Here is a 20,487-nt window from a genome sequence, read left to right on the forward strand (position 1 = left end):
TAAAACTAACAACTTTGGGACGACGAGAGTAACTAGTAAATAAGTAACCATTTCTTCTATATTGAAAGTGGTGGGTGGGTTATTGGAGAGCTAACTGCCTAACTTAGGAAATAACCTAACTTAGGAAATAACCTTGTGTAAATTAGAACGAAGTGGTGTGCGGGTCCTTGGAGATAGAGAGAATCCTAGGAAATAACCGTGTGGTGTTCAAACAAAACGTATGATTCTTTGCAATGCATGGTAGAGTGCCTAACCCAATTGAGCAAACACCATCTAGAAGGTATTTGGACAGTTTGGCCTCAGTAGTGTTGCTTCAAGCCACAGATACTGAACTATCCTTTTGTATTCTTCCTCTTTTATGTATCAGGGACGAAAAAAAAAAAAAGAAAAAGAAAAAGAAAAAAAGTGTACATGGGACTGCTCTGTCTTGTCAAGACACGGCCTTTAATTAGCTGAACAAACAACTTTTGGCCACAACGATGCCTATTTAAATCAACCCTAGATTTTAACGTGCTTTCAATTCAATCACACACCACCAGGTAAACAATGTCTTCTCAAGTACTTGCCACCATCGAGACTCCTCCTCCTGCTCATGAGCTGCGAAGCAATGGCGATTACAAAAAGGAGATTGCTGCCTATGAGAGTGATGATTACAAAAAAGGGGTCAAGTACCTTACTGATATGCTGCCTAATTTTCTTACACTGCCTTCACAATATGTTTTGCCATTCACCACAAGTCCTTTATCAGTCAGCCATGCTTCAATTCCTGTCATCGATTTAAGCGGTCTCAATGGATCCGCGGAGTCTAGAATCACCACTATTCAGGCCATTGACTCTGCCTGTGTCGAGTGGGGAATCTTCAGAGTAAGTTTTCTTATTCAAAAATTCATTTTTGGCATTGATCGCCAATGTCTTGCACGGGAGCCTGATAAATACTGTATATCAAAGTCCAACTCCGCGGATTTAACTTGTTATGTTATCCTAGTGCGAGAGTATTTTGATAATTTTCACAATTATGATGTTGCGATTCTGAACTCTCTGTATCCGCTACTGTCTTGGACGACACTCTAAATTTTGGACCAGCCAAGTATTTTTTTTTTTGTTTAATTTCACAACACTATTTACATGTTTTACACATTAATATATTGTATCTTTTATTAATATGAAATTAATAATTTACCAAAATAAAAATGAACAGGTTGTTAATCACGGGATAAAGATATCTCTAATGGAGGAAATGTTGGAGGCTGTAGTAGGATTTTTCAATCTCTCCTTGGAAGAGAAGATGAAATATGCTTCAGACGATCCGAAGAATCCACCTGTTAAGTATGGAACAAGCGTGAATGCATCCATGAAGCAAGCTATGTGGAGGGACTATTTGAGGCATCATGGCCGTCCTCTTCATACTAGCTTTCATCTTTGGCCAAACACTCCCTCCAACTACAAGTAAGTAGATGTTTAAATAAATGAACCATATTTTTCTCAATTTCATTTTACAAAATTAATCAAAATCTGTGAATTAAAGGTGCATAGCGAAGGAATTTGTAGAGGAGGTTTGGCAGTTGCACCTGAAGATAGCAAGTGCACTATCAGAAAGCTTAGGACTCGACTCTGATTACATAGAGAAGTCACTTGGAGAAGGTTTGCAGGTGGTTGGTGCTAATTATTACCCTCCATGTCCAGAGCCACACTGAACACTTGCCATACCACCACATTCTGATCATGGTGGACTAACAGTTTTGATGCAAAATGACGTTGATGGCTTACAAGTTCAACACAAGGAAGAGTGGGTTGCCGTTGGACACATGCCAGGGACTTTTGTTGTCAACGTAGGAGATTACTTGGAGGTTTGTCTGTTACAGTTTGTAATTCTAATTTAACAATATATACAGGATATTAATTGCTTAGAGGTTAGATGGTAATGAATAGTTAGCATGTATTTCAGACCAAGGTTGAGTCTAAATGTTCAGAAACGACCTTCTCCCTCCTCTTTGAGAATGAGGAGATTATACCATTAGACTAGATGACAATTGGTTCATGGAAGCCGTCTAATTTTCTAAAAATCATATTCTCAAATTAGGTTTAGTTTGAGGTTATATCCTTATTTAAACCTTGGATAATAATAAATAAAAAAAAAAATTGTGATCTTAGATATTGAGCAATGGAAGGTACAAAACTTTGAAGCATCGAGGCGTGACAAATACACAAAGAACGAGGATATCAATAGCCGTTGGCAATGGACCTGGGCTAATGACCAAAGTTGCACCTGCAAGCCCGCTAATGGATGGAGAGAGCGAGATCAAATATGGAGACGTCAAATACAAAGAGTTCATGGAACTACATCGAAACGGCGCCATAGGAAAAAACCCATTGCAAGCCATGATTGACCTACAAGTCAACAAATGAAGCTCCTAAAATTATCAATATGTTATATATATGAGTGAAGTTGTGTAGTGAATTGAATTTGCAAGGTACAACCCATGTATGGGCATAAATAAAGTAACAGCGGTAGTTCTTGTTTGTGTGTTTATATGTTTAGCTGCTGCTGCTAAATTCTAAAATGCAAGACACCACCTTGATAACAAGATATTTTAGTTGCAAAAGTCATTATTTCTGACGTAACTTTTTCCGTATAAAATTTGATAGTGGCGAGACCATATTTTCAACCGAAAAAGTAAAATTATTTTTGTCGCATTAAATTGTTTTTTGTCTGAGACTTTTTGCAACTAAATTTGTACAATTTGCTATGAAATTTGTCGTAAATAAAAACTCCTTTTTTTGTTGTTCTTGATCTCATTTGTATTTCACTTTTGGTGATGAGGTGTGGAATTCCTTGTGAAAAATATTGAGAAATAATGTTTATCACGGTTACCATGGTTCCCTTTACCGCATTCATACATAGATCGGGACCATGATAGTAAAATGAAGCTATATTCGCTTGAAGAAATGTTGTCAATCTGACCGAATAGGAATTCTGATTTTTCATCAAAAGCTCATTGTTTTGTTCAATCATTAATAAACATGATACCAACGTAGAATATTTTGTAACATCGCTATTGATATTGTTGATCTAAGAGCAGTGACGTATCCAGAAAATTTTGTGAAGGGGACGGCCTTTTATTTTGTGGGGGCAAACTTATATAGTTGGTCTATTTTTATAATTTCAATGAGTTATCTTCATAAATTTTTAAAAATTTAAAGTATAAAATGCAAAAAAAAAAAAAAAAAAAAATTCCAATGGGGGTGAATATTAAATTTAGTGGGGGCATATTCAAAAATTTTCAAAAATTTGAAGTATAAAATGTAAAAAAAAAAGAAAAGAAAAGAAAAGAAAAAGAATTTTATGGAGGCAAATTTTAATTTTAGTGGGGGTATCTTTATAAATTCTAAAAAAATTGAGGTATAAAATAAAAATATAAAAAATCTAGTCCTACGTTGGGTCCAAGCCAGGAGCACATTCGCGGTATGAAATGTGGAGTATATTTTTTCTAACATATCCTCATAAGAACTTTCTCTTCATGTAACTTCAGCAATGAGCTGATTATACTTACTCATAGTTTTCAAATCCAACCACCAAATCATATCGAACTTTTGAAAGGATATGAAGGATATGATTTTTTCGACACTCATACCGTTCCTTAATCATTAGGTACAAAGTCTTTAATTCCTCACTAAAATAATGGTGAAGGAAAATCATTAATTCCTTTCGTGCGGTCTTATAGAGACGCTTGATTTACAATATAAATGTCAAAATAACACGGTTGGAATCATAAAAATAAAATGTCATATATTTCAACCTTGAAATCAATATATATGTTTAGAAAGGTCAATGTAGACTTAAGTACTATTGATGTAACTTATAATTTAATCATAAAAAGTACCATCAATACGATATAATTAACAATCTAATCAGAATTTTTTTTATTTTTTATTTTTATAGAAAAAATACATGTTAAATACAAAATAGAGAACTCTTATATTATATTAATGTGAAATAAGATGTATACAAGAGGGGTTTATATAGGAGGGTTATGTATGATGAACAAGTAAACTCTATATATATGATAACTATATATATGGTAATCATATACAAGATAATCCTATATAAGGTTAGAATATATTATACAATATATTCTAAAAATACACATCAATAAAGAAAAAGCCCAAAGAAAGTAAAGAACACAATATTTCTTTTCTAAGTGCATATTTAGAAAATGATTAAATTAGAACATAACAACAGTAACAATTATCATGATGAAACTAAGACTTTCTTCGTAGGAAAATGTCAAATATTTTATTTTAATTCTAGTAATAATATCATAGATAAAAAGAGAATTATATGGTAAAATGAAATAATAATAAATAGAGACATTTCAATAGTTCAAAGACAATTTATATTGTTACTGCTTTGCGAAATTTCAAGATGGCAGAGAGAATTCAATTTTAGCACCTCACCTCTGACGAGTCAGTAACATTGTAGAACTCGTACCGAGTAGTTGCGAAACTTCAACTAGCTCACGAGGAGTATTAAGTGCATGCGAAAATTTTGGCTTGTGACAAATTTTGGTATAAATTAATAAATTCATCACCCACCGTTTTACACCAATCACGTACAGCCTCAATTAACCACCTTGTGCATCGGTGCTCACTAAGACTCAATTGCATTCACACACTGTATATCTAAATTTTATTAAATGATTTGTGTCACCATTCTCATAGTGTAAGTGGAATGATTGAAGTAAAGATAAAGAAGAAATCCTCTTTCAGAAGGTCTTTCTTCATGGACCATACACATCGATTGGTTCACCTTATCTAGATAAGAAGAAATCATCTTTCAGAGATCTCAAAGTACCACTCATGTCGGTTTTCAAAGAAAGTGCAGGATTGTTAATTTCATATACAGGGCTAATCATCTTCTCTCCTAGTGTCAATCAATCAACCACCTCCTGTTAATAAAAAAGTGTAGGATTGTTTCATATGCACACACCTACACACATTGAAAAAACACCATCATAAATTTTTACATGTCCCGGGCTGCATAAGTTAGTTTGGACAAATCACAACTTGACACAAACAATTATATCAATTTTGTTCTTACTAAGATTTTTTATTAGTGGAAACCATCTAATATCGAATCATGTAATAATTTTTCAAAATACCATATGTGCTGTGATTGAACATGCAGGCTTGTCTTGTTCGGATGCGTGCTTTAGCAAAACAAAAATCTTTGGGTATCATATGAACTCAAATCTTCTTACAACGACTTTCGATCTCATTGCTCTCAGTACCTCAATGTCTTCTCAAGTAGTTGCCGAGACTCCTCCTTCTCATGATCTACCAAGTTATGGCGATTACAAAAGAGTTAACTGTAGAAAACTCTCCTCTATTATCAATATAATGCAAAATAGTTTCTCTGTAGTTTAAAACTCCTCTATACTATTGATTTGGTGCAAATAATTCTATGGGGACTTAAAATAATGATAATACCCTATTTTTAGTAGAATATATTAATAAATATAAATATAAGTCATGTAAAATGACCATTTTGTTTGTTTGGGATAAGGTTGCAACTCAGACGGGTTGGGCGGGCTTGACACTCATCTCGAGCTAGGCCTATATAGAAAATCTTCGGCATAAGCCCAGCTCGAGCCCAGCCCACACTAAGCCAACCTCAGAAGAATTTGTGTGTAAAAAATAATTCAATTAATGCTACACCCATGACTTGTACTTGAAATCTTAAACATAAATTCAAAACACACTACCAATTTAGCTAATACAATCTTGTAACTTAAGTCTAATTATAAATATATATAATAATTTCGGGCACGGGTTAGGTTTCGGGTTTCATCCATATCAATCCAAGCCCAGTCCGAATTAAATTTAGGCTCAAAATATACAGCCCAGGCGCAAACCGAAATTAGAAAAACCTTGCCCAACCCCACAAAATTTCGGGCTGGGCTCGGGTTATTTTGGACTGGGCCCGCCTGAGTTGCAGCCCTAGTTTGGGATAAGAATAAAGTAAACTTCCTTTTGTCCAAGAATAAGATAAACTAAACCAAACAATCCCAAAACCGGATATAATAAAACCCAAACTAAATTATATGCTAATGCCATGGTTTGTTGGATTGCTCAATATAATGAACAAACTTGCAAACACAAGTTTAGATTTAAACTTTCAGTGCAGGAATTGTGTCACAACTAGTGCTAAAACTGTACCTTGTACTTCTATCATTTTCAAAGAAAAAAGAACAACAATCATCATTGGTGACCTATATATGTATTCAATTTTCGTTGCTACATATGCTCTTATTATCTTATCTATTGAAAACTCCTTTTTATTGTTATAGAGACATTCGATCTGAAAAATTACTGAGTGAAGGGAGGCTTAAGCTCATGCTCAACGGTGATGGGGAAATCGAGGGAGAGATTCATGTAGAGGGTCATGCTCAAATTATGGCTCCTGCATAGGTTGGTATATTTGCAATTGAGATCCTCATTGACATGAGTGTGTAAAGTGAAGTTGATGTCCAAGTAGGGAATTATTTTATGATAATTATACCCAGAATACAGTAATTTCAAAGAAGAAAAACAGAGGGAGGCAGAAACAGAGAGAAAGGAATAAGTTAAAAAGGTGTGTATATATATATATATATATATATATCATACCTTAGTTATTAATTTGCATTATGTACATTTGATTACAAGATAATGTAATGTTCAAAATTCTTATATAAATTATTAAAGAGGGTATAACTATAGTAATTAGACACAACCATAGTTGTTAAAGGCTCAAGGCGCACAAAAGCGCAAATGCCTCCTGGAGCCTGAGGCGCAAGACGTAAGGCGCAAGGCGAGGCGCGCGCCCGACTGAAGCAAGGCGTACGTTGAAAAAAAAAACAAACAAAACCCACCCAATAAAGTATTAAAGATGCAATAGTATATATAAAGATGCAAAAGTCAACTAAATGAATTACTTAAGTTAAATATTCAACATAAAGATGCCAAAACCAAGTAAATCAAGTACTTGAGTTAAACAGTGAATAATCAAACATATTAACATAAAGATGCAAAAGTCAACTAAGGAGAATTATGAGATAAAACTAAAACAAACATAAACATCATTTGTTCCTAAGAAGACAACAGTAACGAATCTAAATATCATCCTCATCATCAATAAGCATAACAATATTTTGATCGTCACTAAATGATTCATAATTCTCAGGATCCTCTTCTATCTCATCTGAATCATCCTCATCCATAAGTCGAACTGAAGAACTTCCTACTCCCTTTGTTGGTAACCGTGAACTAGAACTAAATTTTGATCTAGTACACCGGTGCGACCTGTTATCCTCTCCAATACCAGCAAAACTAGCAACATCACCCTATGTCAAGGAATTATCTTGAAAGACTAGATCATATTCTGCATCAGAATCATCCATCCTCCCCATCAACCACTCGTTGCTCTCATCAATGTCATCGAGTAAAATGGGATCAAGAGTGTCACACATATTATATCGATGCCTCAATGCTCTATTATATTTGATGAACACTAAATCATTTAAAGTTGTTTGAGCGAGTTTATTTCTTTTCTTGTTATGAAGCTGTAATAAATTCAACTTTAACTAATAAGTATAAAAAATTAAAATTTTGATTTTCAACAATTAAATTATAAACCTAGTTAGTAGATAATATATATTTACATGCTCAAACACGCTCCAATTTCGTTCGCAACCAGAAGAACTGCAAGTAAGGCTTAAAACCTTTATAGCAAACTTTTGGAGAAGTTTTGTTGACTTGCCATAAGCTTCCCACCAATTAGCTATTAAAAAAAATTAGTAATGATGTTTAGCAACTTTAGCTTCATCTTTCTATCGACTCTACTGTCAAAATAATTTTAACACTTAGCTATACTAACTTAATATACTTTACCACTTTACCTGGTCCTCGTGTACTTCTCTGTCTAATAGCAAAAGGATTACTAAAGAGGCCTTCAGCTTTAGAATATAAGGATAGATCCTCATTAATTTTGTCTTGGTCTTTGACATCCGGGACTAACCTTGCAATGCATGCATACAAACCCTTTGCAATGTCTTCATCTTCTTCAATTTTTGGATTTGAATAAAAGTATTCTGGGTTCAAATAATAACCTGCTGCATGCAAAGGACGATAAAGTTGAACATTCCACCTCTTATCAATTATTTCAAAAATATCTGAGTATTTATCTTCTACTCCCTCAAATGATTTTGCAATGGTTTCTTTAGCCCTATCCATAGCTGCATCAATGTATCCCATGGGAGGCTTTTTCTCGCCATCAACTAATCTCAAAACTGGAATAAGAAGACCGAAAACCTTAAGGATAAAGACAATGTTGTTCCAAAAGGAAGGCATCAAAAAATAAGAAGCAACTCTTTTACCGGCTTCCTCTTTCGCCCATTTACTACGATTCCATTCTTCTGAAGTAAACATCTTTCTTAAGTTATTCTTTTGCTTGTGAATACTTGATAATGTGATGAAACATGTAGCAAATCGAGTCTTAGCAGGCCTAAGCAACTCCTTTTTATGAGTAAAGTTCCTCATAATGTTCAACAACTTTGGACGCATACAAATATAACTATTCAACTCTACTGTCCTCTACATTGTTCTAGAGATGGATGGTATTTTCTCAATGTCTTCCAACATCAAGTCAAGCAATGAGCAAACGGAAAAAAGAAAGCAAACGGAAAAAAGAAAAAATGATATAAAGAAAATGAGTAAATCAAAATTGATTTAAAATATATATATATTTGTAAAGAATGTAAACTCTAAAAGTTATAAACATTGAACATTCTTACCGGCATACTTATTGCTTGATTTACTATCTATGACTACTTGGATGACATTTGCTACTCCAATGCGGTTCACAAATTTATTAAGTAAGTCAAACATCTTGTCACCATCCTTCGAAAAAGAAGAAGTATCTATCGATTCAATAAACATGGTTCCCCTTGGACTATTTACTAGGAAATTAAGCAATGTTCTCCCTCTCTTGTCTGTCCACCCATCTGCCATTAATGAGCATCCAAATTTTGACCACTCCTCTCTATGGTCATTCATCAAAGCATTGGTATTATCCAATTCCTTCCTAAGCAAATGAACTCTCACCTCATGACAACTAGGTGGTTTCATGCCAGGACCATATTGTCCAATTACTTCAACAACCTTGGTAAAGCTATCATACTTAACAGCATTGAATGCAATTCCTGCATTATACATCCACCTTGCAAAAGCAGCACACGCTCTTCCTCTCAACTCTTTCTTGCATGCATCATTAATGGTTGTCTGTTTCCCTCCCTCTTTTCTTTTTTGTACCACAATTTTCGGTCTGGGAGTGAAATATAAATCAATCGGTCCCTTTTGTTTTTGCCTCTTTGAGGAATTGACACTAGCACTGCCACTACCTGCACAAACGGCCCTTTTTCCCCGATTGTTAACTTCCATAACGTCATCCGCATCTTTTCCATCAATGAATTAATTTCATCACTAGGTAACAAATTCATTTGATCTTTTTCTTCCTTTTTCTTACTCATGTACTCTTTAATTTCTTCTCTAACACTAGATGGGCATCTTGTGCATGCACTCACATTTCTATACCCTCCAACTAAGTGTTGCTTAGCCCGATAAATACCTCCTCTCGTAACTTTTGCACAAAAAATTACAAGTGACGGCATTTGTATCTTTTGGATTCTCCAAATGTGAGTAATTCCTTGCCGGATCCTTTCTTAAACCATCACTAGGCATCTTTTAAAGTACAAACTACAATCAAATTCAAGATAACAAAATAATAGCATCATGTAATCAGTGTCTGCAACAACTCTGACAAAAATAAATAAATAAATATAAAGCTTCAAAGCAATTAGCAATATTAACATTTCAATTTAAAAAAATAAATACAAAGCTTTGGCAAAATGCAAAAAGCAGAATATTATTTCATGCAAAAAACAGATGAATGGATGATGGATGTGCTATTATTATTTTTAAGTCAAATCAAATCTAATTTTCATTACGCATGAATAAAACATTTTTGCAAGCTGCAAGCACCATGTTTGGATGCATTAAATAGAAATTATGAATTTATCTTGTAAAAACCACAATGATGTGATATATTTTCAAATCAAATCAATTTAATTTTCTATAAGCACCATCATTGATTCTATTTTTCATTTTTGGGTGAGTGATTTAACAACTAAACATTCTTTCAATAATAGAACCTAATTATATGAAAATAATATAACAGTACATGAGTAATTATTTCATTTTAACAAAATTATTTCATTTTAACAGTACATGAGCTATTTACAATTTGAGATTGTCTTCTATAATTTATAGTACACTTAACTAATTATTTCATTTTAACAAAATTAGATAAAAATGCATTTCCTCAAATCAACAACATGTTAGAATGGAACAAATACAGTTGTTCACACAAATAAATAAAAAAATAGTGAGAGCAATACATTGTAGTAATCTAATCCAAGGCTTCCAAGCAGGAAAATATAAAGTACCTCACACAAATATATATATATATATATATATATATATATATATAAGAAGAAAAATAAAAAAATAATAAAAAAATCTGCCATTCTGCCAGGAGAGAGCCGAGACTTGAGAGAAGAAGAAGAAGAAAAGAAGAAAAAAAGAAAAAGAAGAATAAAACTGGAGAAAAAAAAAATTAAAAAATAAAAAGAAGAAGAAAAATAAAAACAAATCTGCCAGGAGAGAGTCGAGACTCGAGAGAAGAAGAAGAAGAAAAAGAAAGAAAAAGAAGAATAAATAAATAAAGAAAAAGAAAAAGAAAAAATGAACTGAAAAAAAAAAAAAGAAAAAGAAAAAGAAGAAGAAGAAGAAGAATAAACTGGAGAAAAAAAAAAAAGAAAAAAAGAAAAAGAAGAATAAACTGGAGAAAAATAAATAAATAAAAATAATAATAAGAAGAAAATAAATAAAAATAAATGATATAAATCTGCTAGGACTAGGAGAGAGCTGAGACTCGAGAGAAGAAGAAGAAGAAAAGAAAAAGAAGAAGAATAAGAAGAAAAGAAGAAAAAAAAATATGACCGATCCGGCAGATCCTAGAAGAGAAGGACAAGAGAAGAAGAAGAGAAAAAGGAGAGATGAAGAAGAACTTACCTGCTGAGTGTTGGCCGACGCAAATTAGACTCCGAGAGTCCGAGTGAGTACTGCCTTCGTTGCCTCTGTCTTCGACTCTTCTTCTTTCCTTTGTTTTGCTTCTCTCTTTCTTTTTTTTTTTTTTTTTTTTTTTTTTTTTTTTTTTTTTTTTTTCAATGTCGTAATAGGCTTTTAGCTTTGAGCTTTCTATTATATTAAGTAATAAAATAATAGAATATGAATAAAAACAATAATATAACAATACACAAAGTCACAAACAATAAACAAACAAAAATAAATAAATAACGAAAAGAAGTTAAAAAACCAAAGTTTCAAGCAGACGCGCCTTTATAGCACCTGTAGCCTGGCGCCTTATGTAACACAGCCTCCTTAAGTGTACTCAAGATGACAACATGGCGCCTGAAGGCGCCTTTGACAACTATGGACACAACGCTTGTTGATTCCACTATTTATGACATTTTATTCCTTGATTGGTTATGTTGCATTTACAATATTAAAGAACTGCGCCACTTAGGTTGACTCGACTTGTAAGATTATTTATTTAATTGTGGCCCACATGATTTGGACATGTGACATATTACTTGGTGGCTAAGTAAATAGATATCAATTAATATTATTTATTTTTGGTCAAGTTATAATTACCTTTTTAGTAATTACTTATTGGAGAAGTGTTTTCCTTTCTTATTTCTTACTTTGATGGAAAGTAGAATTACGTTACTAAAAGGAAAACGGGTCTTCTCTCTGCCTTTATAAAAGTGCATATACTCCATCAATTATGTACGATTAAGGATACAACACGTAAAAGTTTTATGTGTGCAAAAGGTCAAGAGAGAGAAACCAGTTTTCGCCTTTACCTGTTGATCAGAGTTGCAGATTGGTTCGTGGTTAAAAGATCTAGACGTTGGATTTAATCTCAATAAGGTTTGATATCATGAATCGAGGTATGTATATCTAAATATATTTATTTATGCGTTATAAGGATGTGAAATTAATTGAAGTTCTAAGATCTAAGAATTTATGATTATTTGTAATTAATGTTTAACACAAATTAATTATAGTTTACATGTGGTATCAGAGCTTGTGATTTTGGAACCCATTATTTTCCATTATTCTTACATAAATAATATGTGTAAGTTTAAATTAAAATTAAATAATTTTAATTTATTGTATTCGAACATGCTTTAATAAAGAGATCCGCTCAAAATTTTCTAATTCTGTACAGTAGCGTTTTTTCTTATGAAGATTTACGGATCTGTTTGCATTGATCAGTTATGTTGCCTTATGTTAAATTATGTGCCTTGAATTCCGTATTTACATGAATAGATGAAAGTCACTGGCATATATATACTAATCTGTTTACATAAATAATGTTTGTATCATGAATAGAATTTTATTGCCTTATGAATGTTTGTTTGCCTTGATTTCCGAACCTAATAGATTAGTTGAAAGTTGAAGTCTGGTTGTTAATTTTGTGCATAACAATAGTATACAAAATTGTTGTTATATATATATATATATATATATAATAAGACAAATAAGTGATGATTGTGATTTTAGTGTATCATTCGTACAAAGAACCAATTAAGGAGGATTGATATTTCGTACATAATTGTATACAGAATGAAGTATTTGATTGTTATTCCGCTGCATATTTTGAGGCCGTGAATTATGATGATGTTTTGTATATGATTAAATATATGCTTATTAATATATATTACAGTATATATATTTATGAAATTTTTGGACACCCACTTGCAGTTTAATTAATTGACTTTGTAAATTTTGTGTGCATAATATGGTGGGTAACTTAATGTTGATTTTATCACTAGATAATTAAATATTCATATTATAGAAAGGTTGGTAGCTACCAAAGTGGCCTAACCATAATGATTAATGGATATTAATTTTAGTGGTAGACATAATTGTAATATTTTATGAATAATGATGCTTATAATTTTTTGTAAAATTCATGAAAATCTGGTTTATTCAATTATTAGAAATAATTCCTCAAAGGGAATTAATTTTCAAGTGATTAAATAAACATTAAGGGTTTGTAAGTAATTTTTAATTGGGTAGATATAGGATATTCAAAGGTAACTTGTCTATTTAATTACTTAGTGCATCACCAAGGAAGCTATATATAAATAAATACATCTGAGCATCATTTTTCTTATATTTTGTGGTTACTACCCAAAGGGGCACCATAGTTGTACAATATATTTATTTATTTTTATATGTGTTGTTATGTCAAAGTATTAATGTTATGAGCATTTACCTTATTATGATTATTTTATTGCAGTATCTCTTCCTGTTTCAGTGAATTCGCATACTTCATCTATTCCAATTCTCAATGGGACTAATTTCTCAGAATGGAATGAGCAAGTTCAGTTCAACTTAGGTGTGCTAGATCTTGATTTAGCATTTCAAATTGAGAAACCTACTGCCATTACTGGTGAAAACAGTGAGGAGGAAAAGTCTCTCCATAAAGTTTGGGAGAAATCGAACAGATTGAGTATTATGTTTATCCGAATGACTATTGCAAACAATATCAAAACAATTATTCCCCAAACTGATAGTGCTAAGGAATATTTGAAAAATATTGAAGAACGTTTCCGTATTGCAGATAAGTCTCTTATAGGGAAATTAATGGCTAACCTCACTACTATGCTTTTTGATGGTACTTGTAGTATGCATGAGCATGTTCTTGACATGACTAATCATGTTGCGAAGTGGAAAATTTTAGGGATGAATGTGGATGAGACTTTTCTTATTCAATTTATTCTTAATTCCTTACTTACTCAGTATGGGCCATTTCAAATTCACTATAACACTATTAAGGACAAGTGGAATGTGAATGAATTGGCTAGTATGTTAGTTTAGGAGGAAGAAAGGCTTAAGCAACAAGATAATTATAATGTTCATCTCATGACTCAAGAAGTTAGAAAGAAATTTAGGAAAAGGCTTGGAAAAGGCATTAAGCGAGCAACACCCCAAATAAAGGATTCTGATCAAGATATTCAAAAGAAGGAACGCAAGAATGATAAGTGTCATTTTTGTAACAAATCTGGACACTTTCAGAAAGATTGCATGTAACGTAAAGAATGGTTCGAAAAGAAGGGTAAGCCTTTGGCTTTTGTATGTTTTGAATCAAATTTAATTGAAGTTCCTTTTAATACTTGGTGGGTTGATTCAGGCTCTAATGTTCATATTTCCAATACGATGTAGGGATTCCTTTCAACCCAAACCACAAATCCAAATGATGATTTCTTATTCACAGGAAATAGGGAGAAAATTTCAGTTGAAGCTATTGGGACATTTCGTTTAGTTTTAGATAGTGGATTTCATTTAGATTTGTTTAAAACTCTTTATGTTCCTTTAATTTCCCGTAATTTGATTTCTTTGTACAAACTTGATGTTGATGGTTTTTCATTTAAATTTGGTAATAGATATTTCAGTTTGTTCAAAAAATCCCAATTTGTTGGTTCTAGTATTCTTGTTGATGGTTTATACAAGATAAAGCTTGATGATTTATTTTCTGAAACACTTTTGACCTTGCATCATAATGTTGGAACCAAATGTAGCTCAATTAATGAAAATTCATCTTTCTTGTGGCATAAAAGATTGGGTCATATATCCAGTCAAAGGTTAAAAAGATTAGTAAAAGATGGAATTATTTGGAATCTAGATTTTACTGATTTTATTGTGCGTGTGGATTGTATTAGAGGTAAACAAACCAAACACACAAAGAAAGAAGCCATAAGGAGTATAGAACTTCTTGAAATTATTCATACAGACATTTATGGACCTTTTGATGTTCCATCTTTTGGTGGAGAAAAATATTTTATCACCTTTATAAATGATTTTTCACATTATGGATATATCTATTTGTTACATAATAAATTTCAAGCAGTGAATACTCTTGAAGTATACTTAAATGAGGTTGAAAGGCAACTAGATAAAAAAGTGAAAATAGTAAGGTCAAATAGAGGTGGTGAATATTATGGAAGGTATGATGAAACGGGTCAATGCCCTGGACCGTTTGCTAAACTCCTTGAAAAGCGTGGCATTTGTGCTCAATACATTATGCCAGGCACGCCATAGCAGAATGGTATAGCTGAAAGGCATAATCGTACTCATATGGAAATGGTTAGGAGTATGTTAAGTAATTCCTCGTTACCCATATCATTGTGAATGTATGCTCTTAGAACTGCTCTGTATGTATTAAACAGGGTTCCCAGTAAGGCAGTTCCAAAAACTCCATTTGAACTGTAGACATGAAGGAAACCTAGTTTAAGGCACCTGCATGTTTGGGGTTGCCCAGCGAAAGTTAGAATTTATAATCCACATAAAAAGAAATTGGATTTTAGAACAGTTAGTGGATACTTTATTGGTTACGTACCCAGAAAAATCCAAAGGGTATAGGTTTTACTGTCCTACGCATAGTACAAGAATTGTTAAAACCGGTAATACCAGATTCATTGAGGATGGTGAAATCAGTGGGAGTGATAGAAATGAGAATGTGTTCATTCAAGAAGTTAGGGTACAAATCCCTTTACCCACAACTTCTAAAGAAATAATTGTTTCTCTAGTTGTTGAACTGCATAACAACGAAGAACAATTCAATGATCAACAACTCCATAATGAAACTATCATCACTGAGGTTATAAAAGAACCACAAGGAATAACATTAAGACGGTCTCAAAGAGAAAAAAGACCTGCTATTCTGAATGATTATGTGGTATATCTACATGAATTTGATTATGATATAGGGATATGTAAGGATCCGGTTACATATTTATAAGCCATTAATAGTAATAATTCTACCAATTGGATTAATGTCATGAATGAGGAGTTGAAGTCAATGAAACAAAATAAAGTCTGGGAACTCATTGAATTGCCTGAAGGATTTAAACAAGTCGGGTGTAAATGGGTATTTAAGACCAAACATGACTCTAATGGCACTATTGAACGATATAAAGCCAAACTTGTAGCCAATGGCTTCACTCAGATAGTAGGCATTAATTATAAAGAAATCTTCTCTCTGGTATCTAAGAAGGATTCCTTTAGAATTATCATGGCGTTTGTAGCTCATTATGATTTAGAGTTGCATCAAATGGATGTGAAAACAGCTTTCCTAAATGAGAGTTTAGAAGAAGAAGTCTATATGGATCAACCTGAAAGCTTCAGATTAGAAGGTAAAGAACACATGGTCTGCAAATTTAGAAGTCAATATATAGACTTAAACAAGCTTCCCCACAATGGTATATTAAGTTTAATGATACTATTACATCTTTTGGTTTTAATGAAAATACTGTTGATCGGTGTATATACCAGAAGGTTAGTGGGAGTAAGTTTATATTTCTGATTTTATATATTGATGATATTTTGCTTGCTAGTAGTGCTCTTGGTTTATTGCATGAAACTAAAAATTATCTCTCTAAGAATTTTGAGATGAAAGATATGGGTGAGGTATCCTACGTAATAAGAATAGAAATATTTCGTGACAGGTCACGTGGATTGTTAGGATTGTCTCAAAAAACATATATTGAGAGAATTCTAAAGAGATTTGGTATGGAACATTGTTCAGCTAGTATTGTTCCAATACAAAAAGGGGATAAATTTAGTTTGATGCAATGCCCAAAGAATGAATTAGAACATAAAGAAATGCAAAATATTCCTTATGCATCTATTGTGGAAAGTTTGATATATGCACAGGTTTGCACACGTCCAGATATTGGATTTGCAGTTGGAATGCTAGGCAGATACCAAAGCAATCCAGGAATGCATTACTGGAAAGCTGCAAAGAAAGTCATGAGATACTTACAAGGAACAAAGAATTATATGCTCACATTTAGAAGGACTGGTGACTTAGAGGTTATTGGTTACTCAGACACAAATTTTGCTAGATGTGTGGATAGTAGAAGATCTACTTTGGGTTATTTGTTCCTTTTAGCTGGAGGGGTAATATCATGGAAAAGCGCAAAATAGTCTATTATTGCTTCATCTACTATGGAGGCTGAGTTTGTAGCATGCTTTGAGGCTACAAATCATGGTTTGTGGTTGCGGAACTTTATTTCGGGATTTGGTGTTATAGATTTAATTTCCAGACCGTTAAAAATTTATTGTGATAACACCGTAACTGTCTTCTTTACTAAAAACAATAAGTATTCCAATGGCATTAAGCATATGGAGCTGAAATATCTTACCGTTAAAGAAGAAGTTTAAAAACGAGTATCTTTTGAAAATATAAGCACACAACTTATGGTTGCAGATCCATTAACAAAAGGATTACCGCCCAAGAAATTCATAGGACATGTTGAAAGAATAGGTCTTGAATATAATCAAAGTTAACTATTATTTTTGTTATGGATTGTTTAACAATGCTTATATATATTTGACATTTTGAGCTCATTAAGCTGTGTTTCTAATATTTCCTGTTAATTTATGTATGTACATACATGTATTACTTTAAATGATGAAAACAAGAATAGTCTTAGAAAGACATTATTGTTAGACCTTTATTAATGCTTCTCACTTATAGATTATGTTAAATGGGTTACTAGTGTTGTGGTACATGGAAGGGACTGTGTCATTTAATGACATACAACCGCCATAACTCACATTGGTAGTTTGTTTACTATGGTATTTATGATGACCATCTTAATACCTTAATCTGATTTATGGTGCACACTAATGACTATTTTACTAAACCACTACAGAAATTATCATATGTGCCAAGTGGGAGAATGTAAGATTATTTATTTAATTGTAGCCCACATGATTTGGACATGTGACATATTACTTGGTGGCTAAATAAATAGATATCAATTAATATTATTTATTTTTGGTCAACTTATAATTACCTTTTTGGTAATTACTTATTGGAGAAGTGTTTTCCTTTCTTATTTCTTACTTTAATGGAAAGTAGAATTATGTTATTAAAAGGAAAACTGGTCCTCTCTCTGCATTTATAAAAATGCATATACTCCATCAATTATGTACGATTAAGGATACAACACGTAAAAGTTTTATGTGTGCAAAAAGCCAAGAGAGATAAATTAGTTTCCGCCTTTGCCTGTTGATCATAATTGCAGATTGGTTCGTGGTTAAAAGATCTAGATGTTGGATTTAATCTCAACAAGGTTTAATATCATAAATCAAGGTATGTATATCTAACTATATTTATTTATGCGTTATAAGGATGTGAAATTAATTGAAGTTCTAAAATCTAGGAATTTATGATAATTTGTGATTAATGTTTAACACAAATTAATTAGAGTTTACATGACTCACTGATATATATATTTTACTTATGCAGTTTTTATTGGTTTACATGTTTTAGATATTAATACATGGTTTCTTTTGCTAATATTTCTTTAATAATTAACAAAACAAAAATTAACAATTATTAATCACGGGATAAAGATCTCTCTAATGGAAGAAATGCTGGAGGCCGTAGAAAGATTTTTCAATCTCTCTTTGGAAGAAAAGATGAAATATGCTTCGGACGATCCAATAAATCCAGCTGTAAGGTATGGAATAAGCGTGATTACATCCACGAACAATGATCTCCATTGGAGGGTCTATTTGAGGGCTTCATTGTCGTCCTTTGCATAGTAGCATTCATCTTTGGCCCAGCAATCCCTCTTAACTACAGGTAATTAAATACTCATATTTAAATGAACCTATTTCTCTCAATTTCATTTTCAAAATTAATCCAAACCTGTCAATTAAAGGTACATAGCAAATGAATATTTAGAGGTGGTTTAGAAGTTGCAACTGAAGATAGCAAGTGCAATATCAGAAGGCTTAGGACTTGACAGTGATTACATAGAGAAGTCACTTAGAGAAGGTTTTCAGCTCGTTGATTGTAACTATTACCTTCCATGTCCAGAGCCACACTGAACACTTGGGATACCGCCACATTCTGATCATGGTGGAATAACAATTTTGATGCAAAATGAAGTTGATGTCTTACAAGTTGAACACGACGAAGAGTGGGTTGCTGTTGGACAAGTGCCAGTGACTTTTGTTGTCAACATAGGAGATTACATGAAGGTTACTTAGTCTCTCATGTAATTCTAATTTAACAAAATATATGGGATACTAATTGCTTAGAGGTTAGTTCAATTCGAGTCCAAGCAACAAAGAAAACTGTCCTAGTTTGGCTAAAATTCATATTCTCGAACTAGGTTTAGATTGATGTATCAAAATTATATCTTATGAATCTCTCATTCTCTTTAAGGATGGAGAGGTTATACCATTCGGCTACATGTCCTTTAGTATTTACTTGTGTTGTTACTTAACCAATATGTCCAGCCTGGAGTCACTATAAGACTAACCCCTTCGATCATTACGAACATTTTTGTGATCTTAGATTTTGAACAATGGAAGGTACAAAACTTTGAATCATCTGACAAATGCAGAAAGAACAAGGATATCAATGGCTGTGAGCAATGGGCCTGGGCTGACAACCACAGTTGCACCTGCAAGCCCACTAATAAATAGAAAGAGTGAGATCAAATACCGACATGTGACGTACAAAGACTATTATGGTACTAAAACAAAACCGACCCAAATAAATGAAAAAAGCTCATTGCAAGCCATATTGATTCACAAGTCAACAAATGAAACTGCTTCTATTCCATTGCTAAAAAGTAGAAGTGGCCTCCTAAAGTTTCAATAAGTTAGTGCATATGCGTGAGGTTTTATAGTGAATTGAATTTGAATATAGTCCTCGTGTGGGGCCGCCATGGGCATAACTAGGGGTGACAAAATGAGTCAGAAATCATTAATTGGCCTATATCGTTCGCCTTTTAATGATTGTAGATGAACCATATTAAGTTTGAGGGCCAACATGAGCTGGGTAATTTTTAATCACTTAATTTGAGGGTCAAGATGAGTTGAATGGATAAAGGGCAAATAACCCCCTAAACTATTGTCCTTTTGCAAATAACTCCCTAAACTATCGATTTATTGCAATTAAAGATAAACTCATCACAAAAGACTATTATACCCTTTTTTTATTAAATGTGTCATTTCTTATTAAATTATTTTTACTATATTTTCTCTCATTTAAATATTAATTATACCATTTACCTTAATTTTATAATTAGTACCAATTTATCAAAAAAAAAAAAATAGATTTGTAGTTACCATTTTCTAAAAATAAAACTTATTATACTCACTTTTAAAAATAAAAAAATTAAAAAATAAAAAAATTAATGTAAAAAAATATATTTTTTTTCATACAGTATTCATGAAAAATTAATAAATTTCATAAATTAAAAATATCTTCTTTTTATGCAAAATATTCAT

The 20,487-nt window shown here is 32.4% G+C and overlaps 1 protein-coding gene and 1 pseudogene across 1 annotated transcript; both read left to right on the forward strand.

Moving 5' to 3' along the window:
• The first annotated feature begins 346 nt into the window (after positions 1-346).
• Positions 347-2,519, forward strand: LOC132308049 (protein DOWNY MILDEW RESISTANCE 6-like; annotated as a pseudogene).
• Positions 2,520-12,100: 9,581 nt separating this feature from the next.
• On the forward strand, positions 12,101-14,049 carry LOC132309873 (uncharacterized). The gene is made up of 2 exons (XM_059808132.1): positions 12,101-12,110; positions 13,469-14,049. Exons 1-2 carry the CDS (start codon positions 12,101-12,103, stop codon positions 14,047-14,049), a joined length of 591 nt encoding a protein of 196 aa, XP_059664115.1.
• The last annotated feature ends 6,438 nt before the right edge of the window (positions 14,050-20,487 follow it).

Source organism: Cornus florida, unplaced genomic scaffold (assembly GCF_030987335.1).
Source record: "Cornus florida cultivar Cherokee Brave unplaced genomic scaffold, ASM3098733v1 CherokeeBrave_3.0.0_Hap2_Chr05, whole genome shotgun sequence".
NCBI classification, from domain to species: Eukaryota; Viridiplantae; Streptophyta; class Magnoliopsida; order Cornales; family Cornaceae; genus Cornus; species Cornus florida.